The sequence below is a fragment of the Melopsittacus undulatus genome, chromosome 4 (genome assembly GCF_012275295.1).
Source record: "Melopsittacus undulatus isolate bMelUnd1 chromosome 4, bMelUnd1.mat.Z, whole genome shotgun sequence".
Lineage (NCBI taxonomy): Eukaryota > Metazoa > Chordata > Aves > Psittaciformes > Psittaculidae > Melopsittacus > Melopsittacus undulatus.
The window spans coordinates 53,814,832-53,842,762 of record NC_047530.1 but is presented as its reverse complement, the minus strand read 5'-3'; the positions used below and the strand labels follow the sequence as shown (position 1 = coordinate 53,842,762).

Genomic DNA, 27,931 nt, shown 5'->3' with positions numbered 1-27,931 from the left:
AAGATACAATGTTCCATGTTTTATGTAATAGCTTTATTATCAAACAGCAAGAGACATTTAGTGATGATGTCATGCAGGCATCACAAAACATTCCAAAAGGTAGGTCACCTAACAGCTCAAAACTCCTTGCAAGTAAAATCAAAGCTACACCTGTGTGTCCTGGTTCATTTCATGGTAGTCACTCTCTTCCTATCAACATATTACAGCTATCTCTTGGATCACTTGCTGGAGTCCCTAAAAATGTAGGCTAGTAGAGTATTCCACAACACAGTGCTTTTTTGTCTTTTTTCACAAGGCCTTCCTTACTCCTTACCACCCCTAGTCCTCATGAGGGTAGGAAACTACTTGGGGCCATAGGCAGCTGAAGATCAACAACAGAAGGAACAGGTTTAAAAAAAAAACAAAACACTAGGGTCTTGCAAAAGGAAAGAACCTTATTTTTGACCTTTTTAAAGTCTTAAGGCTTTTAGCCACTGTGATGGGAACACAGTCCATGGCTGAAACACAACAGGTTTTTCAATGGCATAGCCTGATCCCATCTACACAGTGAAATACAACTCAAGTGAAAATGTCAAGCAATAGCATGATTCACGTTAAACTGAAAAAGTTCAGTTCCTTCTTTAGCATTTAGTGTTCCCTCTTTAGTCTTTAGAACCTTGGTTCCACCAAACACTGGCTTTATATAGCACAGAAAGGATTTCACAAAAGCATCTGCAGAGATTGAGACAAGTTCTAAGAAAAACACTGGGCAATAAGTAGTAAGTAGTTTATTCTGACAGTTCCTCTGCACGAAAAACTAACTATGCAGAAAAGTAGGCTGTAAATGTACAGCACCTTCACACGCCAACAGTCCAGGAGACACTTGCTTACAACAGCTAAATTCACACTAAAGTTTACTATGGAATAAATCCCCTGGGTAGGCAACCTCTGAGATCAAACCTGCAGCAACAGACGTAATCACTGCTCAGTTTTAGATGCCAATAATGTACACTTTTAGAGTAAATTCTAATAACAAACCAACTGCTGAGGCTAAATGCTCTTACAATAAACTTGCAAACAGTAGTGATATGGATTTCTTTACCCATCTATGTCAAAAATACCATTTACTGTACAGCCTGAATTTAAATAAAAGACAGTATATCAACAATATTTACTGAATATTTACATGTAATACTGTGAAGGAGTCAATTAACATTATGTTACAAAAAAAAAACAAAACTCTATATGGTAGCAGTACCTTCCACATTATCACATTTATGGAACTGCTCTCAATGATCTATCGTATGGTAACATGAAGACACAAATAAGTGATTGAATTGGAGCATAGGCTAATGTGCCAACTGCCATTTCAGCAAGATACTTTAGGGGTACCAACTTAAAGCATATAAGCAGCACTGGTTTCAGTAGGATAAAACTTTAATGCACACCCCAGTTCTTTGCTGATCAGGGCATCACTTTATGGAATTCCACTAACATTACAAGCTACAACAGTTAAAAGCATACAAGGAGAGGTATCATATACCTTACTGAGTGAATATATATACGTCTTCTTAAAAGTAAATCATAGCTGGTTGCCCCCTGCCAGTTACTGACTTACCAGACAATAGAACAATCCTGTCAATTTTATATACACTGACACAAAAACCTTCTGTTACATGATGCTTTGAGTATTATTCAGAATCAGCTTTTTAGTAAGAATTGCACCAGTTTGCCTACCTGACATGTCTTCTAGCTAATCAACCTGCAATGGGAAATTTTATACTTGAGAAATGGCAATTAAAATTACACTGCTGTGCTGGTTTCAGCTTAACAGCTAATTTTCTTCCTAGCAGATTCTTCCATACCACAGCACATCATGACTGTCCCCACAGCATATCCCCATCAGCCTCTGGGAAAATCAAATGGTACAATGGCCTGTTAAAAACTACACTGAGAGCAATGGGCAGTGGGGCTTTCAAACACTGGGATACACATTTACCAAAAGCCACATGGCTGGTCAACACTAGGGGATCTGTCAACAGGGCTAGCCCAGCCCAATCAGAACTTTTATGTACTGCAGAGGGGGATGAAGTTCCTGTGGTGCACATAAATTGCTGGGGAAGACAGTCTGGGTTATTCCTGCTTCAGGTAAAGGCAAACCCACTTATGAGATTGCTTTTGCTCAGGAACCTGGATATACTTGGTGGGTAATGTGAGAAGATGCAGAAGTCTGGTGTGTACCTCAAGGGGATTTAATTTGGGGAGAAAACAGCCAATAAACTCAATTACACGCTGTTGCCCGCTATATAAGGCTTCTATAGCCCATCAGCTATATGCCCATCTCTGCCACTCCGGGCTCTGAAAATATGTACTGTCATCATCATCGGCAGAGAAGTCATGGGAAAAACTGGCAGCAGCAGCAGGAGTCTCCCAGTACTGTCCTCAGGTCACCATCAACTGAACCTGACTTCCCTCAGATCATCACCCCAACAAAGAATGAACTTTGATGAGACCAGATGAGATCAGTGGTGACATCATCAGGCAACAGTCTAACACCACACACCATGTCTCCTGCCCTGAAGAACTGTTACAACAGATCATGGACTGAATGAATGCAGCAAACTTCATAGGGATGGCCCACGGCCTAAGGAATGATACCTCTCTCTGTGTGTGTGTGTGTATATATGTATATACACATACATATCTAAAAGAGACAAAAAGGATACTGGTATACTGGAAAATGTGGAACATGAGCTTGATATAAATGCTATAGAATAAGGGGCAGATACAGTCCTGGTTTCAGCTGTTAAATTTCTTCCTAGCAGCTGTTGCAGTGCTTTAGTTTTAGTTCAGTGTTTTGGCTTTAGTCTGAGAATAATGCTGGTAACACACCAATAGTTGAGTTACTGCTGAGCAGTGCTTACTCTGGTCAAGGACTTTTCAGTCTCTCATGCTCTGCCAGTGAGGAGGGGGGCAGGAGAAGGCAGGAGGCAGAAGAGACAGGACACCTGACCCAACCTAGCCAAAGGGGCTACCACATCCATACCACAGCATGTCATGACCAGCATATAAACTGGGTGGAGTCACCCAGAAAGGACCGATCGCTGCTCAGGTCTGGCTGGGTAGTGGTCAGCAGGCGATCAGCAACTGTGTTTTCTGAGCTTTCTTTGTTGTTATCCTTTCCTACTATAATTTTTGTTATTATTGTTGGTATCTATTATCACTATATTTTACTTTTTTTTAGTTACTGGACTGTTCTTACCTCAACCCGTGGGGTTTACATTCTTTTGAGTCTCCACCCCATCCTGCCCTGTGGAGGGGGGGCAAAACGGAGAATGAGCAAATGGCTGCGTGGTGCTAAGTTACTGGCTAGGGCTAAACTATGACAATTGCTTAAACATTTTTAAATTTTTGAGAACTGAAAGTTTTATATGATCATACAATCATTTTCTTAAATGGGCAGGATAAATCTAAGCAAGTGAAATATTGGCAAAATAATCAACATTAAAAAAATAAAAATTAGAAAGTCAGAATCATCAACCAGCAACGATCATAATTCTAACCTGCTCTCTCCCTTTTCATATCTTCCCCAGAATAAAACTTTACAGAGGACAAGAGGGAATGATGTGACACTTTGCCATTGTTAATCCAGTTAAATCTGTTAAAGCAGATGTCAGTTCAAGTATTTAAATCCACACAGCGCTAATAAGTAGAAGTAAACAATCAGAATGAGAATATCATTGCAATTAAAGTACTGCAAAACCCCCTTTGTTTCTGAGTGAGCACCGTTATTATATTGTTATTATCATGGAACTCCCAAGGGAAAAAAAACAGAAATATTGTTGATGAGGAAATGCACCCAGACCAGATCACATGCATGCCTACAGAGAATATTACAAAACTGGACTGAATAATTAAGGTTTCCTCCAAGTTTTAGAAAGCAGTATCTGTAGTTTATGTCTACATTACATTTTTTGCTCTGCATATAATCAGAGCAAAATGTTCAATCTGTGTTTACACTTCCCTCATCCTCAGTGCCGCACACACCCCCTCCCAAAGTAAAACACTGATGGTTTGGTTACAAAACTGTATGTAGTACATTTCTGAACACAGTTCCTTCAGTTCTGGGCCATGTGTTCATTTAAAGACATTCTTATCAATTACAAGCCTCCTCTTTAATTGTTTAAGATCCAATAGAAAAGCAAATATACAAATATCAGAAGTGCTGATCCTGAGATGAAGTATGGAAAATTCTGGTCCAGTCTGATCCTTATTCAAACTTCTGTTTCAGTTTCTTCTGGAAGACAGCTGGTAGGATGGAGAGGATGGCTAGAATCATGAGAACAAAAACAGAGTTCCAGGAAACAGCTTCCCCTGCTGTTGTAAGTTGGTACAGCGTTGTTCCTGCCTTAATGGCTACAAAAGATGGTGGTGCCACACCTGGAGTGGGGAATTAGAATGGTAGGAAGGCAAAGGAACAAAAAAACAGCTTGTCAGAAAAAATAAAGAAATAAATAAACCAACAAAGCATAAATTAGTCAAACTTTTAAGACCCAAAATTTCAGACTCTGTTGCCTTGCACGTTTGGGGGGGGTTTGGGGTTTTGGTGTTTTCGGGGGGTTTTTTTTGGGGTTTTTTTTTAAGAGAAGTATAAATATAAAAATCAAAGACAAAAAAAGCCCTTATCAAAAGAATTGACTTTATGCCATTTTAAATATTTTTAATACCAAACACAGGTAACTAATAAAAGAATCTTTGCTCTTTAGACTCTGCAGATTTCAGGCTCTCTCTACAAACCAATTTTAAGTTCATAAACAAAAAATATGGATAGTTTCCTAAGCAGATTAAAAATCGCTTGCAAAAGGATGCAAAAAGTGTTTAGCACTACATTAGTTAAATTATTAATTCACTCCTAGGAAGATATAGTATGATGAACCAAATGGAGTGGGGATTAAAAGTCCTTCAGATCAAAGTCCCATACATCCTCACACAGTTATACTGAATTCAAAAGAGGAACTTAAAGATGTTGAGGAAGGTGTTTAGTCACTGATTGAAACAAAAAGTTACCAAGAGTGTTCTTATAATGTATGTTTTGTTAATCAAGTAATGAAGGCTGAGCTTGTTACCTCTCACTCAATGTATCAGAATAGTCCTGACTACTAAAAATCTTGAGGGTACAAGCGTCACACATCGAGAAATACAAAAATATCCTTGTGTAATCGTTTGGCTGTCCACTAGGTGGTGATGTCTGCTGAATAACTCATACACAGGTGCAAAGAATACCCCTGCTGGCTACCCCAAACCACGAGTCACCAGCCAGAATACTTACCTAGAAAAGTGCCAATGAAAAATACTTTCAATGGCACATTAATTACAGGAGATGTTATATTGATAAACCAATTGGGAAGAAAAGGTGTTATTCTCAAAAATATTATGTAGTTAATGAGGTGTTCTCTGTGTCGTTCTACCTGTCAAAACAAAACCGACAACAAAATAATCAGTAAAAAAATGCCTGCCTTGAAAATACATGAAATAAACAATTATTTTACTACAAGAGTATTTTTACGGGTTTCTGAGTAACTTTCTTGTAGAAAGTTACAAGTTGCAAACATAAAAGTCAGCTAAACAATGAGTGACTCAAGGAAGAGTCATCAGTGAATCAACTGTTAAGCAGTACTGAAGTTAGTCTGGAAATACCAGTCTGTAGTGGAGCATGGCAATGAATCAGCCAACATAAACAGCAAAAACGTAATTAGGCACAGCAGCAAGCCTAACCCTAACCTGAACACAGCAACCTCTGACTAACTGTAGCCCAAATCAGCATGGCCAGCTTGTCATCCTATTTCTAAAGCTTTTGCAGGAACTAGCAGCAATATTTGCTCCTAAACCATTCCATGGTAACTCATGATAAAACTTCAAATACAGCTGTATTCCTGTCTTGAAAACTTACCTAGATCATGGTTCTGAAGTTCATCAGGTGGCTGCTGCCAAGGTAGTTGCAAAACCTATCTAACCCAGACGTCAGAACACCTAGTGTTACTTACTCAGGAGCAACCACAATAGCCCCAACTTCATGTACAGTCTTAGTTATATTCTCAAGTCTAGAGTCTAGCCCAGTTCATTACACTAGGACTATATCAAAGTCTCTTCTCCTTCCAGCCTATTTTAGTACATCAGCCCTTTCAAGCGAGTACTGTAACCTCAAACCAACTTTTAAGAATAGCAAAACATACACCATTTCTGGCCTATCCTGGCAGGCCTTCACCAAGCCCAAACATGGTCATCTGGCCCCAGACAACTGAAATCAAACATCGTATGATTGCAGTTCCATCCTAAATCTCATGTAGCAACTTTTTCCCCCCCCCCTCAGCTTTAGCTTTAACTACAACACTGAAGTCAGTAGTCCTGCTATTGTTCCGTAATACTACTGTGGGTTTTTTAATCTTAGTGAAGGACAAATATTTAAACCTTGACTAACCCTGCATCTTAGTTCTCAAAATGCAATTATGATATAGTTCAATTAACCTGCAAACAGTGAGTTATGAGCTGCACATGTAATCACATAATTTTAAATCACATATCCAGTTCTATTAGTGGAAGTAGTAATCATTTGTTGTCCAGAACAGCCTCAAGATTACACTGTGATACCAGGATTTACTTGGGTCGAGAGTCAAAATACTACTGTATTATTTAATAAGGTCAAATGTATCAGACTCAGTTCTACATCTCATATGGAAGAAGTTTGGACTATTTTTACATGAATAAAAAAAAATCTTGAACAGAATACATTTGCAAATTGTGCTTCATACTTGCTCCCCAGAAAAACCCAACTCATGTTTCACAGTATCAAAGCAAGAGCCATGAGGCCAAATACTATTCACACTATTATTCTGAATTACAAATTTTTAACTTCATCTGACAACTAGCATTTGCTGAAAGTAATGGTATCAGATACTGTAAAAGTTTCCAAATGCTCCAACCACATCATCTTCAAATTAAGGTTTTGCAATCAAACATACAGCTATGTGTTTTCTTCCCCTATAAATAACACAAACCCAGTTTTCATTAGTTCTGATGTTAGGAGAGCTATTATTTTAAATTGAAACTGGAGAGGTTTCCTACTGACATCCACTAAATCAGGGGGGTTATCAGTTGCAAACTCTTCCTAGGTAAAAATAACTTCCTCACAGGAAATACCATAAAAACAGGAATACTCCCCACTGTTCAAAAATGCTCAGAGAAAGTAATTACACAGTGTTAGAAAGGAGGCAGAATCCTTTGTTTGTAACTAGAGACATAAGCATGAAGCCCTGGTTTTCTATGCTATCATACTACACATTTTCTGACAAATTTCAGCATCTCTAAAAAATTTACCTGTTCTGACCATTTTACTGCTTTTTCTGTTAAATATCTGTATACAACAGGACGTCCCACTAGGTATGAAAGCATATAGCAAAATGAAGCTCCAAGTCCAGAACACTGAAAAACAAAAAAAGAAAGAACAAATGAGCAGAAAATCTAATCAATCTTAGCCTTACATCCCTATTACCTACACAGCTGCATAATACCTGCCACTATGCAGCCCTCCACTGGGGCTGAGGGGCTCTCCTTCAGCAGTATATGCACTCTCTAAGAATGATGTTCTTAGACAAGACAGTTCCTTTATTTCCAGGGCATGTAGATCAATCTTAACATTCAAAGTAGACAATGCTGATTACTTACCAGTTAATATTGAATGCTTCTACAGTTTTAAGATTTTGAACAGTGAAAGCTTTGCAAATAAGGGGCACAACATCATTAAAGAGATGTTAACTTGAAAAAAATCATTGACTTGGTCATCTATACCTACTCAATTATCTCATTCTTATGTACTACAGCTCATTATGACTGCATCTTTTTTATGTATTTTTTGAAGCTTGTCATTAACATACATTTTGAATCTTAAATGAGGCTTCTTAGGTAGGTAAGCCATTTAAAAATAAATGTGTTTTGCTGTGCGATAACTTCTGAAATTACAATTGGGTTCTGCTGGATGCTAAACAAATTTAAAGGATACTCTGGCTGATTCATACTCGGATGCCTCCATGTATTAAGAAAATTTTGAGAAATAGTTTAGTCCTTTGGATCATCATCCAATGCTACAGTGAATTTTGTGGGTAACACCATTCTCACTATAGAGCTGAATGAGAACTTACTTATTCCTCAGAAACTGAAGTACACCCCTATTTCACTTAGACTGATAATTTCAAACAGGAAGCTGATCAGATGATTGGTTATATTCCAAATAGACAGAAATACGTGCCCTGACAAACTAGTTTTCATACTTACCAGACAAACAAGAAATAAGGCCAATGGAAAGGGATAAAGAAACCCTGACAGGATACTGAGAAATATAGACCCAGGAATAGCAAACGTTTGCAAGCTGGGTGCATTTTACTTAAGGAAAAAAGAAAAACAAACCACAAAACAAACCAAACAAAATTAAAAGCTACCCATTTCTTAATTTTATAAGCAGTCAGGATATATATATTACAGTTGAAAAATATAAATAGGCATAGCTTCTAAAGATCTTTATTTCAGAACACATTTGCAGAGGAGAAAAAAAGCCCATGAGGAACAAGCAGTAGATTGATCATTACACATACAAAAATTAGTCACTAAGTAATAAAAGCTGTTCTACGTTCTTCTTTCTCTGTGCTCCAATTGACACTGGAAATTTATCATAACATTACAGGAAACACATACTTCTGATTTTACAATGTTGACTAGAGATATGCAGATTTCAGATATTCTCTCTGAAATGTTCACAGAACTGCCCAAGCCCATTAACTACTATGAGTTTCAGGGAAGACAGACATGCATGTAGGCAATTTCTACTTCCTTACAAATAGATATGGTGAAATCACTAGATAAAACTAGGACACATGATCACTAATTTCAGTCAGAATTTTTCAAAAAGACAAAAATTAAGTTTCTGCATCATAAGCAAACAGGCCCTTGAGCTTAAGACTTGCTAGGTATGCTTGAGACTAGGATGTATTGCCCACTTCAAATAGAAATATAAAGCAAAATTATATCTGCAAACTATTATATCTGAGTTGAATTGCCTGAAATACCACAAAGCCCAGTAATCTTCCTCAAGTCCATTAGAACCAGTACAACTTTTTCTGTGTCAAGGTTCTGAGATAACTGTAACATGCTTGCCAGCTGAACACGGGGTACTGCTAAGAGACTAAGTGTCATCAGCTGCTACAGTAATTCAATAAACAGCTAATTCTGTTCTACTTCTTGTTAATATATAAAATAAAAATTTAATTTTCTTCATAAACCTATTACTTGTGAACTACACCTAAAAAGACCAAGCTAGAGGACACTTACTAATGGCACATCCAATGCTGATTTTTCTCCGAGTTACAAAAGCCTCCTGAATTAAACTATAAAACAGACCTCTTACACAGATTTTAGGTTATTAACCTTTAGTTAAGTGTTCCTGTTAAGAGTGTGTTTAATGATTAATAGATACAGCACTCAGAAAAAAAAAGTTAACAAGGAACACAAGTAGTCTTTGTGTCTCCCCAGGCAGAAACTACTTCAGAAATTTCGCTCTCTAAAAGGAATTTTTTTTAATATGGGCACTGCAGAGATGAAAAAAGGCTCAAAACACTTTCCTTTAGAAATGCTGCAGAATATTCTGTAAATCACCCTGACATGGCAATTGTGAACATCTCAAGGAAGAACAGTGCAGTAATCTTCAGTACTCTTTAGGATCAACAGTAATTTCTGACTGGAAATTCAGTTTGCAATTAAAAGAGTTAGCAAAACAGTAAAATGAGACCAAGTCTGGTATCAAAGCTAAAAGTACTGTCCATAACAGAGAGTCAAGGTGAAGCTCCATTGAAATCCCCACCATTTACTACTATAGATGATGCATCAATTTCTTTCTACTCAATCCTTTCTTGCAGTCCAAAAAGCATACTGAAACACGAAAGAAATGTTTTTAAGTTTAAAGATTTTGGAATATTTGTGTCCATAACCACAATAGGTAGGTTAACCTTCACCCATAATCAAGAACATAAACGATTTCTTTTCGAGATAAATATGACATCACAGAATCACAGAATCCCAAGGGTTGGAAGGGACCTCGAAAGATCATCTAGTCCAACCCCCCTGCAAGAGCAGGGTAACCTAGAGTACATCACACAGGAACTTGTCCAGGCGGGCCTTGAATATCAAAACTGCCCTTTATATTTGAAAAAGGATACAAAACATATGTGGCAAAATAAGCCACTAACACTTGAACATAAAATGTATCCTTATACTTGGACAGAACTTTCCCCAAGGCCTTCGCATCATCCATATCTCTAGGAACCTTTATACATTCTCTTTCTTCTCTGCAGAAAAAGAAAAAAAAAAGCAGAAGTGGTGGTGAGTATAATCAAACAGTGTAATAAAATTAGTTACTGAATATATAGGTAATTCATCACTAAACTGCAGCCTCATCAAACAAACCACATGAATTATTGTGATAACATTCTCAGATGAACACAATATTTACCATATGTTTTGCATTAGAAAATCCTCAATTTTAGATATTTGCAAACTTTATTTATTACAATAATCTGCTTCATTCCTAGAATTATTTATTTTCTTACCAAGTACTGATCAAAACCAAATAATTACGCAAACCAAACCTTGGCAACTGAACAACGCTCAACATTTCAGCCAAAACCAACTGTAACTGCCTCAGCACTAGGGTCCTAACATCTGAAGTGCAGCAAGAGCAGCAGCAAAGTTTTACCTCACAAACAAACAAAGCTTTAAGAGCAAAATCTCATGTCACACCTTAATCTGGTGCAACCCTGGGCAGCACAGTTGAGTGTCCTCTCTTCCGCTGTACCAGACTTAGTGACTGGATTGTTGCAAACTGAACTTGTTGAGCAAGTTAATCAGACAGAAAAATAACTACTAAAAGAAAAAAAGAAAATTGTCAGACAAGCAGACTTCCATCCTGTCAAACTATCTGTCTTTCCAACACAAGCACTAGATGCAACAAAAAGGAGAAAAGAAGGACATGAAGCTTAGATATGAAAGAAGAAGGATGTCCCCTCCTGATGACAGCCTCCAGTTATGCCAGCACACAAGGAATTTTCAAACAAACCTAGGCCTACCCAAGCATGCTTTCCCTCTCAGCTGAAGAGCATTAAGAACATAGCAAGTTACCACTGCTAATGTGACAGCAAGCAACTTTTCAAAACATGGTGTCTCAACTGTGGCAGACAAATCCTAGGTCAAGTAAAACTCTGTTTTCACAGAACCTACCAGTTAGTAGTTCAATATTAATGCATTGTATCCTAGCACTCCAGGTTATAAATTCACATTTACATTAGGTTCTGTCTATAATTAACTCATGTCAGTTTAAAAATCACTTAACCCCATGTAGGTTCCTCTACAATTTGGTACTGAATGAAAAGCAAATAAATTAACCTTTTCTACCATACTTACTCACTAAGTTGTGGGAAATTTCTATATACCAGGAACATAAGGAAAGCAGCCAATGAGAAGATGGACACTAATATAAGCAGTGATGTCCGAGCTGATCCACCTTCTGCCTGAGCTTTTCCTGAAATTCAACAATAACAAAGTTAAAAAAGCCAAAACAAAATACCACTGCTCTTACAACAGGCTTCAAACTTGTAGTATAAGGAAACTTCAAAGTAAGTTCTCTGTGGACATGATCTTCCCATCAATGCCCTCAATAATATATACAACACACTGCTCACATTCCCTGAAAGCTTTCAAATACATCTGAAGTTCTTACACTGGCAAACATATTGTAGAAGTCAACTTCTACAATTCATAATAATTTAAGCATCAATAAATTCATAAAAACAAAAACAGCAAAACAAAGTAAGCCACATGTATTTTTAACTTTTTTTGCCAGACATTTGCCAGTCTGGCTACCTAAAGATTTAACTCAAACTTAAATCTTCAGTATGGTAATGCAATTCTGGACATGCTCACTATATTTTTTCCCCTCCTAAGAAAGGGCACCAGAGCCAGTAGCCAGTCAGGACAGACACACTCATCAGGAAAAAACATATGCAAACACACACCAACTTGGGATATAAGGATTACAGTTCCCAAGACTTCAGAATTACACATATTTTACACTCACAGACTTCTCTTGGATATTTCTAAACAAGCTTTTATTAGCTTCAGAATTCTTGTGTAAAGGAAGCCATAGGAGTTCAATATGTGACACAATTACATTTTAGGCCTCTTCTATACTTCAGATTTTTACCAATATGACCACATACATACAATACAACAATTGGCACAAACACAGCTACACCCACACAGAATTTAAAACAGCGAGGAATAGACAGTAAGAACTCGCTGCATCCACACTAGGGTGCATATGTATTAAAACACTGACACTGTCAGGGTAGCACACCTTCAGTGAGCATCAGTCTTGGCCACCTGAAGAACACAAAACAATAGCAAGGCTGTATTTTAAGTCCCAAATACTGGTGGCATGACTAAACACCACAGCGCAACATTCAAGCGGGTCAAACTGCCAGCTCACTGTTGCAAAACACAGTGAAAGGATAATGAAACCCACAGACAAAACAGCCGGCTGGACAAGCTGGCAATTCTACCCGCTCTGAGGTCAGCGTGATCCCACAGGTGTGCTCTGGCTAACAGCGAAGGAGACATCAGTGTAGCAGTTACAAGCATGAATCACAGAATCATCGGGGTTGGAAGTGACCTCTAAAAATCATCTAGTCCAACCCCCTGCCAAAGCAGGGCCAGAGAAAGCAGGCTCCCTGTTCCAATGCTCCTCAGTGCAAAGAAGTTGCTCCTCATGTCGAAGTGAAACTTCTTGTATTTTAGCTTATGGCCATTGCTTCTTATCCTGTCGCTGGACACCACGGCGAAAGAGCCTGGCACCCACTTTTGAGACATTTATATGCACTGATGAGATCCCCTCTCAGTCTCCTCTCGGCTGACGAGGCCCAACTCCCGCAGCCTCTCCTCACAGGAGAGAGGCCCGCCTCACCCCCCACACACCGGCTGCCCCTGAAGCGCTCGTGTTAACGGCCCGCGCAGACCGGGGCCGTTGCCCTCTGAGCCTACCGACACGGTCCGCGGCCCGTGCGGCTGCCTGTGCTGCAGCTAACTGCCGGCAGGACCCTCGCTCCCCTGCCCCAGCCCCCGGCACCTTCTAGAAGCTGCCGCTGGTGCTTGGCACTCGCCGCCGCTTGGCAAGGCCCGCGCTCCGCCGCCCTCCGCTGCGCCATAGCTCCACGGTACACCTTGGGCCCGCCCGCCCACCGGCGAGCCAAGGCCAGGGCAGGCCTTGCCGGCACCGAAAGACACGGGAAGGAGACGAACTGAGACCGGTCACTGAGACCGATTACTCCTCCCCTCTGCTCACCCCACCGGGTCCCGGTAGTGTCCCCGCCCCAGTGGCCGCATGGCGCATGCGCGGCTGCAGAGTGCCGCTGGTTTGGGCGGCTTAAAAGGTGTGTGAGGGTGCCCCCCTCAGTGTAGTGGGGTGTGCTTTGGTCTCTTCGGCATGGGGTGTAGGGGTAGGTTGGCCATGCTCACGGGAGGTTGGTTAAACTCGGCTCTGAGCTTGGTTTACCTCAGTCACGGCGGGGGGTGTGGGAGCGGCTTAACTTCCGTGTGTGCCTACATCCTCCCTCAGAGAGGGTAGCGGGAACCCCGAGGCGGACGGCTGTAGCGCAGTGGGACTGGAACAACAGCATTGGGGTCTGAGGGGAAGAAGCATTACTTGACTTTTATAGTTTTGATTTTCGATCTGATTTGTTCCTTTCTTTCGAGAAGAAAGCTTCAGTGTGCTGGTTCAACAGAGCTTGATTGCTCTTTCCCGGGAGGAAAGAAAACCCCATCAGCTGTATCAGGATTTTGGTCGTGTCTTTCTGTCAGTAAGAAGGTTTGAAATCCCTCATAAAAGCTGTAAGGTCATGTCCCGGTGTTCATACATCCCTTGGCATTCAAACTGAATCTGACCTCGAAGCACTCATTTCCTCATGCAGTTTTATGGCAGTAGTGCACCTCTTAACTTTTCAACTCTTCCCACCACCTAAGTGTTACAGTAAGTGCTCTCTCTTCAAAGTACACTTTGAAACCGTGCAAAGAACGCACATTGCATAAGCTACTTAGTAGACTTGTTGGCTGAGGGACATGGTGTGTCACCCTCTCCGGTTTTCCAGCTGTATCTACTTACAAATCTCTAGCCCTTCCTCAGGGCTTTGTAATGAGTGAGCTGGACACCATTCTGACATTTAACTTCAGGCTCATTTATCTGAATACTCTGGATGCAACTAGCCTTATACCATGGTTAAATATATCTTTTTAAATTGCTTGTACAGGATAGAACAACTAAGTAATTTTATAACAGTAGGATTTTACAGACTGTACTTCCTGACATAGATATTTATAAAGCAGCAAGGAAGATGCAGTTCAGCACACAGCAGACCTCTTCAAAGTGTTGCTTTATTGCTACACTGTACCAAAACTGCTTGTGTTACAGAGTGTCTACAGGAAGTTGATGATTCATTAAAGATTTAAATACTCTAATACGCAATTACACAAGTACAGCCCCTGCCAAATCCAGTGGGAGGAAATAATCCAAACTAAATTGCAATCAGACTCCAAGTAAAGCTTCACCTCCTGACAGGTTCCACACGAAGCTTTAATTTAGTCAGGATTTCCTACATTTAGAATCTAAGTATTTAAAAATACTTAAGTCATGTAATTCACTAATATTTTTAATCGATAGTACAGAAATCCTAATGCCCTTAGGAGCCAGTCAGGCCGATGAAATTGTTGCTATGGGCATTGGTGCTAGATGACAGAATGCTTTGTTTTTTCAAGCCCTTTCACCAGAAAATTGTACATATTAGCAAGATGGGACTGGCTGACATTGTAACAGATAGCATTTTTCCCCTACTGTAAGTGCACATCATGTTTGTCATCTCTCTCTGCTGATCCCATTGTTTCTGGTATGCCACGTAAAATGATTCAAACACTGGGACTTCTTTCTTGTCTGGATAATTTCTCATAAAACATCAAATAGGTACTAAACTGAAGAATGTTGGAAGTGAAATTGTAAATGAGATTATTGTCCAGGAAAATGTGTACCAAGTCATCCTGAAATAGAGGAGAAAAAGCACATAGTGAAAGTTATAAATAAAATATGTACCAGAATTTAAAAGCTGTGGAATAGATTCTAAATGCTGCAAGGGCTATCTCTCATGTTGGTGTGGTGGTTTGTGTGGTGGGGCATGAATCCAAGTAGTCTGACATTGTAGTACTGTTGCTCAGTAATCACTCAGAGCAAAAGAGTCAGGCAGAGCCTGCTTCAATGCATGTCTGCCTTCTAGTTCTTTACCCTAGTCTGCCCCTCTTTACCCAAATGCAGGTAATCTGATAGCACAGGCTGGGAAACATATTACTCTTGCTAAATTCTCTACAGTTCCTACTGTTCTCTACACTTCACCACTGTAAGACATACAACAAACAATTAGAGCAAGAAAATTTGCTCCATGTTTCTCTATCTATTTTGTACAAACTCATGGCCTGCAGATGGTTCCCAGAAAGCTGATTCTACAGTAAGCTCCTGGTGATAGTATGTCTCATTAAAAATAGAGATGTTAACTCCAATTAACTCAGTGTTACAGAGCTCCAGCTTTATGAATTGCTGCCACAGTGAAATTTAAGGGTTCATTAACTAGATCACTTTAAAATTGAAATATACTGCATAAGTGATACTTCTTAGACTAGATTATTGGAAGACTCTTAGATTATTTTATGCTGTTCTTGGTTCCCCATGGAGGGGAATGCTGTTGTGAATGTGTTGGCTATTTTACTGAACTTTGAAACTGTCAGCAGTGTTTAGTATCTGCTGACAATCTGAACAGTCATCTCCAAAGATGTCCACATCTAACAAAGATCAGCAGAACCTCTGCCTTCACTCAGGAAACAAAGGAACATATCTGGGGAATGTTCCTTAGGACTCACTCTGTTAATAAAATAACTCAGATCCTCTATTTAAAACATTAAAATAGATTCATTTACTAGGAAGAAAACAAAGAATGCAAAATGCCACAGTCAGCCACATCCCTTATGTGTTCAGAAGAGAAAGATCTTTGGTAACTGTAACTCAGTGAGTGATCAAGCAAATTTCTGACCTATGGTTAAAACCAGCACTGCCAGAAAGAGCTTCATTCTGCAGCGTCCTGAGAACAATAGCTGTTGACTGACAATAGATTTACTCTCTTCACATATAAAGTGACCCCTATACATAATGTATAACTTTGTAAGCAAAATAAAATCTCTGTCTTTGGAGCTTCTTTCTAAGCCCCTCCTGATATGGAACACATGCTGCACAATACTTTGCTCAGCAGGGAAAGAATGAGAAAAGCGCTGTGGTCTCCAGTTGGAGAGGCTATAGACTGAACAGGGCAAGTGCCCACAAGCTTTGTAGGAATTTATTTTTTTCTTAAATATACCTTAAACTCAGAATATGAATTCTTTCAAATTATATGTGAACCAAAAGGAAAAATGCTTTTTTGAGCTGCCTAAAAGGAACAAAATACATTGACAATTACTAGGACAGCAGCTAAGTGGTCACTTCCTTCTGTGGGTGGTTGGATGGAATGTTTTATTTCTATCAAATTGAAAAAGCTGTCTTTTCACAGCATAAAGCCTTGTATTTGCTTCTTTTTTACATCATGCCTGGATGGACTGATGTGTCACATGCTGAGTCATTGAAACTGATCCTTTGTGGATTGACTCTTGCTAATTGTCAGCAAGAGGATGAAGGGAGACTTGAGAGTGATCCTACGCCTGAGAGCTTCTAGCTGAAAATTGCCAAAATCACGAGCACATATCAATAAGTGAATTATATGAATAATTTCTTCAGATGTGCAGATTTAGAACCCTTTTCTCTTGCTTTCCCCTTTTATTGTCCTCTTTCTGACCACCTCAAAGAAAACTGCATTAATATGTTTATTATGTAAAACTATGTCTATCTGTCCATCATATTTGAAAAATCATGGCAGTCAGGTGAAGTTCCTGATGACTGGAAAAAGGGAAATATAACCCTGTTTTCAGGAAGGGGAAAATGGATGACCCGGGGAATTACAGACCAGTCAGTCTCACCTCTGTGCCTGGCAAAATCTGGGAGCAGATTCTCCTGGAAGGCATCCTAAGGCACATGAAAAACAACAAGGTGCTTGGTGACAGCCAGCATGGCTTCGCTAAGGGGAAATCCTGCCTGACCAATTTGGTGGCCTTCTATGATGGGGCTATGGAACTGATGGACAGGTGTGGAGCAGGTGACATCTAACTGGACTTGTGCAAAGCGTTCGACACTGTCCCACACGACATCCTAGTCTCTAAATTGGAGAGAAGGCTGTGTGGAGACCTCATAGCAGCCTTCCAGTATCTGAAGGGGGCCTAAAGAATGCTGAGAAGGACCTCTTCATTAGGGACTGTAGTGATAGGACAAGGGGTAACGGGTGAAAACTTAAACAGGGGAAGTTTAGATTGGATATAAGGAAGAAATTCTTTACTGTTAGGGTTGTGAGGCACTGGAATGGGTTTCCCAGGGAGGCTGTGAATGCTCCATCCCTTAATGGTGTTAAAGGCCAGGTTGGACGAAGCCTTTGGTGGCATGGTTTAGTGTGAGGTGTCCCTGCCCATGGCAGGGGGGTTGGAACTAGATGATCTTAAGGTCCTTTCCAACCCTAACTCTTCTATGATTCTATGATAAGGATCCATTTCGTTAACTATTTCTATCCCAGTGATGTAATTGGCAAACTAATCACAAGTACATATCACCTTAAGAGATTTTATTACATTTTTTTTAACTAACCTTAACTAATTTGATTAATGATGATATGGTATATGGAAGTCATTCTGAGAAGTTGGCATCATCTACATTAATTTAGCTATATGGTTCCAATGTTCCCATATAAACAAGCTTTAACTGAGCTCAAGGTTTCTGAAAGAGCCCATTTGTCCCCAGTTCTCCTAAGTATGGTTTTGCTGGATTACAATTAAAAATGTTCAACTACTGTGTAAGCTAAGCAATATCTGTCAGAAATCAAACATCTAACATTTAAATTTTACTGTCATTCTATCCAGATTCTGATTTAAAACAAATAAACCTATGTCCTTTTCAAGGAATGGGGTTTTCAAGTTTTGATGAGCTCATTCTTTCATTAGTTATGATAAAGAGTTTGAGGATTTAACTGGTGAGTAAGCATCTGCACAGAAGGCAAGTTAAGTTAGGATGGAATGCACTGATTTAAATGAACAGAAAAAAGTCACCAACAAGTGAGATAAGTAGAAATAAACACATATTTCTAGCTAGATAACTGTTTATGTGAGTGAAGAATTGAAAACATCCTGGAGCAGAAGGAGAGCTAATGAAAGCTTTTACTTATAAAAGCCAGTGCTCAAGGACAGAAGCTGGAAAATTAATTAAACAGCAAGTGAGATCAAAACTTGTAAGCATTAAAATTATTTGAATCTGAACTTGGGAATCATAAATGTTCAGATTCATTTCTCTCCTGGTATTTTTTTAATAGAAGGTTTATTTCTTAATTCCTATTGTCTGTTTTATGAACATACAATACACTGTACACAGATCTATGTACAAATGTACAAAATGCACATTTTTAATAGTATGTACCTGTTTTCATTACTGCCTAATTAATGAGAAACACAGTAAAATAGATAGCTATCATGTTTCTCTCCCCAGAGGTGATAATAAAAGCCAGATTCTCAGTTCTGATGCAGCTTTTGCTCCTGATTAATAGTTCATAGATCACCTTAAATACCCGGTTACATTTGTTTTTTTTCCTCTGTCTGTTGCATGTGCCAATCGTGTGCATGAAATGGGAAAAGAAACTTTTCTGGTTAGTCCACTCATATCCTACATTTGAGTGCAAGAAGAGTGGTATTAAAGGTTATTTTGTCTTGCTGCAAATTAACATACCCTGTAATAAGCTTATGCCATCCCAGCTAAGGGTCATGAAAGCTCTGTCAGGTTCCTTAAATCTAGTACCAACCTTCAGAGGCTTTACTTCTGATTCTTGGGTTTTTTCCCCTGACTCAGAAAGCACTAACAGTAAAAAGTTAAAGCTTTTATTAAAAGTGTCTGGAAAAGAAGGAGTTTTCATTACGGAATAGGGAATCTCAAGTGTTCTCCTGACAGAAATAAGTAACTTAGTGTTTGTGGCAGGAAGAAGGCTGAACAACTCCACCTCAGTCTGTGAGCTGCCGCATCCCAACAGCCTTCAGCATCTGAGTTCTGGGAATGGGCTCAGGCAGAAAATGCATTGAAGAGTTCAGCCAATGTCAGCTCCTTCAGAGGGGTAGCAAGGGAGGTAAAAATATTTTGAAAACAAGAAAATTTTCCTGGTGCCTTATTGTTCCTTATTATTTCCCTCAGATCCCCCTCTGCAGACTCCTGTGAAGCCCAGCACGACCCATACATCATTGAGCACAGCACTGTAGGGGTGGCCAACATGAGCAGCAGTCCACAGCACAGAGAAAGGGAGGCAGCCCCAGAGGAGAGCAGTATGTGGAGTGGCAAGGAGAGTCCTTGCTTGACTAAAAAACAGCTGCATAACACTTCAGCCATGCAGCACTTGGCTGCAGTTAAGGTATTTATAATCTGGTGTTTATTACTTGTGAGAACTATCACATTTGTATATTTCCATGTAGTGAATGTACATGCTCTTGTTCTAGGATACACCCACAAGGCATGGTTCACATTTAATACTAGGTTAGGATTAACTGTAACAATCAAAGTTATACCCTGTCTGCAGCTGAGTTTATACTGACATAGCTGAAAATTCCCATATTCCTTCTAAGGAGGAATATGTCCCTTCAAGGATTGAAGGAGGGAGAAGAAGGAGCAGTGAGATAGCTGGACATTCCTATCTGAAGGGCGAAAGTTTCCAAATCTAAATTATTCCATGCTGATAAAAACACTATCTTTAATCTGATCAGAGGTGTATCTTAATTTCTCTTTAGATGCTATTAAAATGTTTTCAGGCTGTTCTTACAGGTTCTACCTCTACAAGTGTGGAATGGGAGTTTCATCTCAGTTAAGCTGAGGCATGGGATATATGCTGGCGTGTTGGCAGAAGTTTCTGTCTTTTTATTCTTGTTCTTGGGCACACAGATTCAAGAGGGAGGGCGTGAATAGAGAGCCTCAGCAGGGACCTTTGATCTCACTGAATAATACTGCTTCTGTGTTTCTTTTTGCTGGTTTATTCTTTGTTGGACTAGTTCCTGAGCTGCTTTCCTGTATGGCCACAGAGTTGTCTAAAAGCAACACTGTGAATGGTATACTGGCAGAAAAAAAAAGAAATGGAGACTTGCAGTGCCCATTTGAACAGCCTGTGTCTGTGGCTTGTTCTATCCACTCTCAACCTCATCACAACCTCATCACATACTGTCACCTTTCTGTGGGCCATGCAACTCTTCCGGATCTAACCACATTGCAGTATCCAGCCATATGGGCCTGTAATATGCCTCACCTAGAAAGCCTGGGGTTTCTATGAAGGTAACTAACTAAGGTCTTTGGTCTGGACAGCCAGCCTCAGGTCACATCCCAGTATTGGACACATGCTTGGGTGTGTAGCTTTCACAGTGTCTAATCTGCTGCTGCAGTGACAGAAGTTAATGCTGCAGAGTGCAGTCAGGTGTTTTAAAGCTGCTTTTCTCCCTGTTGTCACAAAGTCCGAAGTGGAATACACGCTGGAATTTGCCAAGGCCTGAGTGATCTCGTTTTGCTGCCAGGTTCTTAAAAAGTAGACAAGGAGTCAGATAATTGTAACTACCTATTGACATTTCCTTCCTGCATTTTGGTTTCTTACTCAAGCAGGTTAAGTGGGTTACACTATCATAAAGCTTTTATTCTAATTTGCCCTGAATTAAGGTTCTAGCTCTGTCCCCTAACACTAAGAAAGAAGTTAGAGGAGAAGATATGCTTATAAAAATAACTGAGACTAATTAAGATGCAAAGCAGAGAGTAAATATGGTGAAAGATAAAAAAATGAGACCATGTTGAGATCTGAACAAAAAACAATCCAACTTCCTCATGTATTCTATAGCTCTTTTGGAATGTGGTCTTTACACAACACACTACTTGGTTACCTGAACTGGGTTACCAGCAGAAAGGGTATGTCAACAGCCAATTGCCTAATGGTATTGCAGAGTCAATTGGTTAAATTATCAGTGATCATCTTCCACATTGTGCTCTGAGCACAGTTTTAATCATCCTTTCATGTTAAATGGTAAATGCATTTGGCTTGGAAAAGGAGGAGCAAATCAGGAATACAGGCACATAGTTTTGGAAAACAGACTAGAAAATGATAAAATTAACACTTGCTTCATGTTAGGAAGGATTTGCATGTCTTCTCACTAATTACCTGAATAACAAAATGCCTTTAAGCAATGTGACCCAGATTGTGGTAATGATGACTGGCAAGGGAGACATTATAAAGACAGAGCTTTTCAAAAGTGCTGAGTATCTGACTTCTGACCTCAGCTTCTCTGAAATTCAGCGCAGAATGCCTCAGTATAGCACTATGTCATATGACACTGCATTCCTAGGATTTTATGTTCCCACAATACATTTCTCGCCTTCCTACATAACTTGGTAAACAATATTATGTCACATGGGGGGAACACAGTTCTGGTCTGATGACAGAAGCAGCCTCTCATATGACACAGGTCTTACACACCCCACTGGGTGGTGTTATGAGTGACAGAGGCACTATTTTACTCATCCTTCTTCCAACCATTATGAAATCATCAGCTTGAATTTCTGCCGCTTTTAGTGTTGCTTCTGAACCTGTTCTCATCATCAGTGTACTCCTGAATCACAGCAGGTTGGATGCTTAAAGCCATTCACTGCTCATGCTCTGAGAGATAGTTGTTTTCATTGCTGTATGGAAATAGTGCAGGAAAACATTACAGTCAAGTACCTGAAGACTTATTTCTGCAGTTTTTCCTAATTTGCACTGGAAACCTGAATGAAGACTAAAAAAAGCTAAATGAATGCTCAATGTTTTTCAGAATTAATAATTTTCAGATTTAAAAGCCTGACCAGCAGTCATTGACAAACTGCTGGTTAGCCTGCAGGCAGAAGAACTGCAGGCTGGTTGATCCTTTGCTTTATCTCCAGGTGTTGCTCAAGGATCTCAGAAGATATTAATAGAGAGGTCAGAGTTTCTACTTTGAAGTTTTCTTCTGTCTTAGAGAAGGAAGAGAGGAAGAATTTGGCATCTTCGGAAGGGGAGATCAAACAGAAAAAATTGGAAAAAAATTACATAGTGGTTACAGTCATGATTTGGGAAGAAAATCTGGAACAATTTTATTAGCAAAGGAAGATGGAGAAGTGTATTCAGGTAATATTTGAGTGCAGACAGATTGTACAAGAAAGAAGGATAAGAAAAAAGATTAAAAAAATGAAACCCCATCATTACTTAAAAAAAAACCCCAAAAAACCAAAAAAAGAGCAAAACTTCCAGTGACGAAGTTTAAAACTTTTTAACTGGGAGTCCCAGCAACCTTCAGATAAATTGCATTAACTACATTTTAGATTAGCAGGGCAAAAGTCATTAGGCTGAACCTTTTTTCCTGTTACAATGTATTTCACAATTCACAATCTAAGAATGCATGGTCTAATCAGAGTATGCGCAAATGTCATGCTATATTTTCTTCTGGTTTGCTTTTTCTGTAAGATACAAAATGTCTGCAGTGAGAGTGCCCAGTATTTCATCCTGATCTAGCCTCTAAGTTCTCCCAGAAAGTAACCATTCATAATGAATGGGCCAATAACCAATCCACAAGGAACAAATCCCTTCACCCTTGCTAGATACAACCACAGAGATGATAGTTTTTCAGAAATATATTCAGGTCATCATTAGAGCAGTATTATGCAGTGGCAAAGTGCAGAACAAGAAGGGCTTCTTTAAATACACCAATAATAGGAGGAAAATTAGGGAAAATGTGGGCCCAATACTGAATGGAGCAGGGACCCTGGTGACAGAGGACACAGAGAAGGCGGAGATACTGAATGCCTTCTGTCTTCAATACCAAGGACAGCCTTCAGGAATCTCTCACCAGGAGACCAGGGAGAAAGTCTGGAGAAAGGAAGTCTTTCCCTTGGGTGAGGAGGATTGGATTAAGTATCCATTAGACAAACTTGATATCCACAAGTCCATGGGCCCTGAAAGGATGCACCCACAAGAGCTGTGAGAGCTGGCAGATGTCATTGCTAGACCACCCTCTATGATCTTTGAAAGGTCATGGCAATCAGGAAATGCACCAGAGGACTGGAAGAAAGCAAATGTCACCCCAGTCTTTAAAAAGGGCAAGAAGGAGGACCCTGGGAGCTACAGGCCGGTCAGCCTCACCTCAGTCGCTGGATAGGTGATAGAACAGCTCATCTGGAGGCCCTCTCTAAGCACATGGAAGACAAGAAGGTGGGACTAGTCAGCATGAATTCACATTTTATTATAAAACACGTGAGCTTCACAGAGTCAGTTCATAATCAGGATTAGAGATTAAATGAGGACAGTCTGATCAGGATAGACTGTCTTCACCTAAGGCAGTTCTGTGAAGAAAACCTCTTTGTTTCAACCTTGAACATTATGCACCGAGTCCTAGACAAGTTTTCTGTCAAATTGATTTGCTGAATGCAAAAATCCAGACCTACAAATATCTGTGACAAGGAAATGCATGCATGTTTTGTGCTGTACACAATACTAGTTCCTTTTGTCTGTGAACAGACTACAGGATCATCTTTTTGGTCTGCTTTCTGCAACAAAATAGTTTAAAGCCAATGACTGCAGAAATATCAGATGCCTGTGCAAGACATTATTAATATGATGTAAAAATTTCTGAATAAGCAAGGCTAGTACAGATAAAATAAAAGGAATCCACAAGAAGACTGATAAGTGGTTAGATAAGAACTAAAAAAGCTGGTATACCATTATTCTGTGGTAATCCTTACTACAGCTGAACCTGCACATTTGCGTTTTTGTGTGGAATTACTTGCTGTACTAGTGACACAGTTTCATGCAAATACTTCAATAAGCTTTCAGCTTGATTTAGCTGTAGGAATTAATCATTTTATGTTGTCAACCCAGAAGAAACATGAGGACGGAATCCTGCTCAGTAAAGGCTAGGAGTAGAACAGCAGAATGCTGGCAAGCAGGAACCAAGGTGTATGAGGAGTGCCCAGGGAGGAAGCTGACACATCTCTTTGTTACCCTCAGAACAGTGTTGCTGCTGCACACTTCATTCATGTGCCTTCAAAAGGTGAAATGAGGGACAAGTGTTTTCCACTTTGTTACTTCACAAAACACACATAAAAGACACAGCCTTGTTCAGCCAAAGATATGGGCACTGGCAATAAGGTTCTCATATTTCCACGCACATTCCCTGCCTTGCAGTTGCAGCTACTGGGATTAGCACGCAGCAATAATGAGGTGTGTTTGTCCCACAGGTCAGGCTAACAGAGCTAATTTTAATCTAGCTGTTGGTTACCAAGAGCCTGGATGCCACAGGAGTATGAATTTCTGGGCCAGCTCTGTACTAACTCAGCCAGCTTCAATCAAAGATAATGCTAATATGCCTGGGCTGCTGCGCATGGAGAAGCTAAGATAACGCTGTATCCTATGTGTTTGTGTGATACCTAGCTGTAGTGCTCACACACCCCCAGCTCACCCACCTTGTATTCCATATAAACAGTGGTGCACCAGCGGTCATCAAGAAATACATACATGTGCCCACAGGTAGAGTATAAAGTTGAATAATAGCAATTTCAGTGCTTGTTTTAATATCTCTATTTCTTTAGGAATTTACATACAGGTCAGAAGGGGTCCTGTGTTTACCCTTTAGCATTATAACCACTTCTGTTAAATAAGAAAATACCAGTGTTTAAACAGTATAACCTAGTGGAAAACATATTTATCCCGTTTGGACAGCAATATTAAATTGTAAAGACTTGCAAATAATAAACACTGTGAGTCACCTAATAAAAGCACTAATCAGATAACATCTAAAATGCAAGTAAAAGAAGGAAATATTCTGGTTTTACAACAAAAAAAGTTGTGTTGTGTCACCTCACAGTAGCATTAGGAACTGATGGCCAAGGGTGTGGGCAGGCCTGAGCACACCAGCTGCTCCTCACCATGGCCTGCTGCACCGCTGACTGCCTTACAACCTCCCTGGCTGCTGGGCCTCCCAAATAGGCAATTAGGGCTGCTGCTGCAGAGCCATGCTGGCACACTTCCTGAACACAGGTGGGTTATGGAGACAGCTGCCTAGAACTGTACAGACTGGAATGAGTTAATCAACTGAACGCTATGTTACTGGATTACTAGAGTTCTTAATGCATGTATGTAGTTCCTTGCAAATGAAAAGCTTTTCCTAAGTGCTGAGAATTTATCTGGAGTGAATTTTTAATCTAATAAAATCCTAGTCCTGTTCTACTGTACATTGTTATTTAATCAATTTAAATGGAAACAGGATATGATTATAAAGACTAAAATTATTCCAAACAGGACTAACTTGAACTCTCTGTCTTATTAAACAGAAAGAAATATACTTTGATAGATGTACATATAGCTTGCACAAGCCTCACTTGAACTCATGTTTAATAATACAACTGAAGTTATAGCTTAAACGTACTTCTTCACTCTTAGCAAGTTTCAGAAATTTTTGCCTGTTCCTCAGCTTGAACACACAGCTATTTCTGAACAATTTCAGTTTATTACTGCATCTTGGCTGTCAAAACAGCATTGAAAAGCTTGTGTTATAAAAATCAGCATCTGCTGGAACACTACTGTATCATGGATGAGCATCCCTTATATTTAAGGTTTTCTATAAATTTGCTTCCTCAAAATTTGAAGTCCACATTACATTTGATCCACAGGTGTTCCTTTATAGGAAAAATCATGAAAAATAAGATGAGCTTGGTACTTACATGCTAAGACATGGAAAGGACATGCTTGCTTCCGTGAAAAAATGCAATAAAACCATGCCTGTAATGCATATAAAGACAAAACATTCTTGGAGAACGTAAGCACAGTCATTATTCTGAGGACATGTTGTATACACTTGCTGCAAATCCATGATCTTCAGTATGAGTTTTTACTTCACAGTAGCACAGCACATTCCAGTCAATGCATTTGTAACTTCTGTGATTGTGCAACTGAATAAAAACCATGAAGACCATAAACTTTTAGTGCCATCTTAGTGCTGCAAGTACCAGTTACAATCTCCTGCTTATCTCTCCAGGGTGTCACAGATCTGTCATTCTGCATCTCTGTAAGTCTGCCATTTTCCCTAAGGGCCATGAAATTCAATGTCTTTGTGCACAGAATTCACCATTTTCTAGTGTCCAGCATTCATTGTCTGTATCTGTGTGCCACTGAGGCTTACTTGAAACTGCCTCTTGCTATTCCATTTTCCTCAAGTGAAGTACGTTTTTACATAGTTTGGCAGAAGCAGAGTTACCAAGCTGGAGAGGACTCCATATTGCCGTAAGGGAAAGCTAAAAGCATAGATGTACATGCAAATACAAAAATACGGGCTGGAAAACAGCACATGAAGTAGGAGGAGGTAAAACTACTGTAGCTACAGCTACTGCTCCATTGCCTGTCACACAGAGCCTGAAGCAGGTACTGGGCTGGGTTAGCTGAACTTCCACATTGTGGAAACAGAGCCTTCAGGAGCAAACACATCTACCTTGAAAGTGAACAGCAACCCCCAAACCCTAGTGCAGTTTATGATCACATCATCTAGTCCAACATCCTGTATAGGACTAGCAATTCAAGCTTTACTGAATATACTTTTTATTAAAGCACTAATTTTACCAGTTTGACTGAAGCACAGCTTGTGTTTTCACTAAAACATATCTTCCAGAACACCATCTAGTCTCAATCAGAAGACATTGAGAGACAGAGTACTGATTACTGCTGCTGTTTGTTTCCATGCTTCTCTATTTCCATCACTCAGACATTTGATCCTGTTGTATCTTTCTTCACTCAACAGTTGTTCGGTACCCAGTATTTTCTTCTTGAGGAGATACTGTCACCCTTCTTTCCCAGCTTGCTGCCTGGACTTGACTGTTAAAAGAAGGAATCGATGAGGGAGTCCTGCACCTCTGAAGAAATAATTTGCTCTATTACAGTGACTGTTTCTTTGCTGTTTCATCTCAGCATTTTTACTGGTGCTGTTCCACTCACACATGCTTCCACCAGCTTCCAAGTGAATTTTGTTTTCAGCCTCTGTCCACTGGGAACCCTGTTTGAATGTGGGGTTTAGCATCTGCTCAAGCTTTGCCATCTGGCTGGAGGGGATGGGGTTGGCTTATGCTTTATTTTTTTGACAGGGTGGAGCAACTACTGAGCTCATGGCTGCATCAAGAAGCTCAGGGGTTTCTTTATATCCACCCTGAACAAAACTTCACCAAAGTTCCTTTCAGCCAACTCCCAGCAGACTGCAGGGGGTTAAAAGGAGCTGTGCAACCACAGGCCATGGACACTATAGCATCCTGCTCTCAGCTATAGCCAGCCTCAGAGCAGGGACTCCATGAGAAGTGTCCTTTACGCTGCCCACTGTATCACTTGCTTTATCTCATCATTACAGCAGTGACATTCAGTAATCGAGATTCCTCACAACTTTTGTCTTAAACCTAACTCAGACATTTCAAGTAGGTCTCATCCCAAATAATCTTTGTGGCTATTTTATACAATACAGTTTGTAAATACTTAAAAATATAAATTCTAGAGCTGTTCTCTGGTAATGTAGTATCTGTCTCTCCAGCACCAGCGGGAGTGACAAATCACCTTCCCAGACGTCTATTTTCCACTCAGACTGTACA

At 39.8% G+C, this 27,931-nt stretch overlaps 1 protein-coding gene across 1 annotated transcript; it reads right to left on the bottom strand.

Annotated features, from left to right (window-relative positions):
* Window positions 1-14: 14 nt before the first annotated feature.
* On the bottom strand, window positions 15-13,429 carry TMEM41B (transmembrane protein 41B). The gene is made up of 7 exons (XM_005153254.4): window positions 13,202-13,429; window positions 11,482-11,599; window positions 10,242-10,370; window positions 8,308-8,401; window positions 7,354-7,458; window positions 5,309-5,447; window positions 15-4,419 (listed from the first exon to the last, which is right to left on the bottom strand). Exons 1-7 carry the CDS (start codon window positions 13,278-13,280, stop codon window positions 4,250-4,252), a joined length of 834 nt encoding a protein of 277 aa, XP_005153311.1. The 5' UTR covers window positions 13,281-13,429; the 3' UTR covers window positions 15-4,249.
* Between the last annotated feature and the right edge of the window lie 14,502 nt (window positions 13,430-27,931).

Excerpts from the sequence above, each read along its gene's own strand:
- TMEM41B (XM_005153254.4), bottom strand. The coding sequence starts at position 13,280 with ATGGCGCAGCGGAGGGCGGCGGAGCGCGGGCCTTGCCAAGCGGCGGCG. Across the intron at positions 10,371-11,481 it reads AATTTCCCACAACTTAGTGA|AGAAGAAAGAGAATGTATAA; the intron begins GTAAGTATGGTA and ends CTTTTTCTGCAG. Across the intron at positions 7,459-8,307 it reads CCTTATTTCTTGTTTGTCTG|TGTTCTGGACTTGGAGCTTC; the intron begins GTAAGTATGAAA and ends TTTGTTTTTCAG.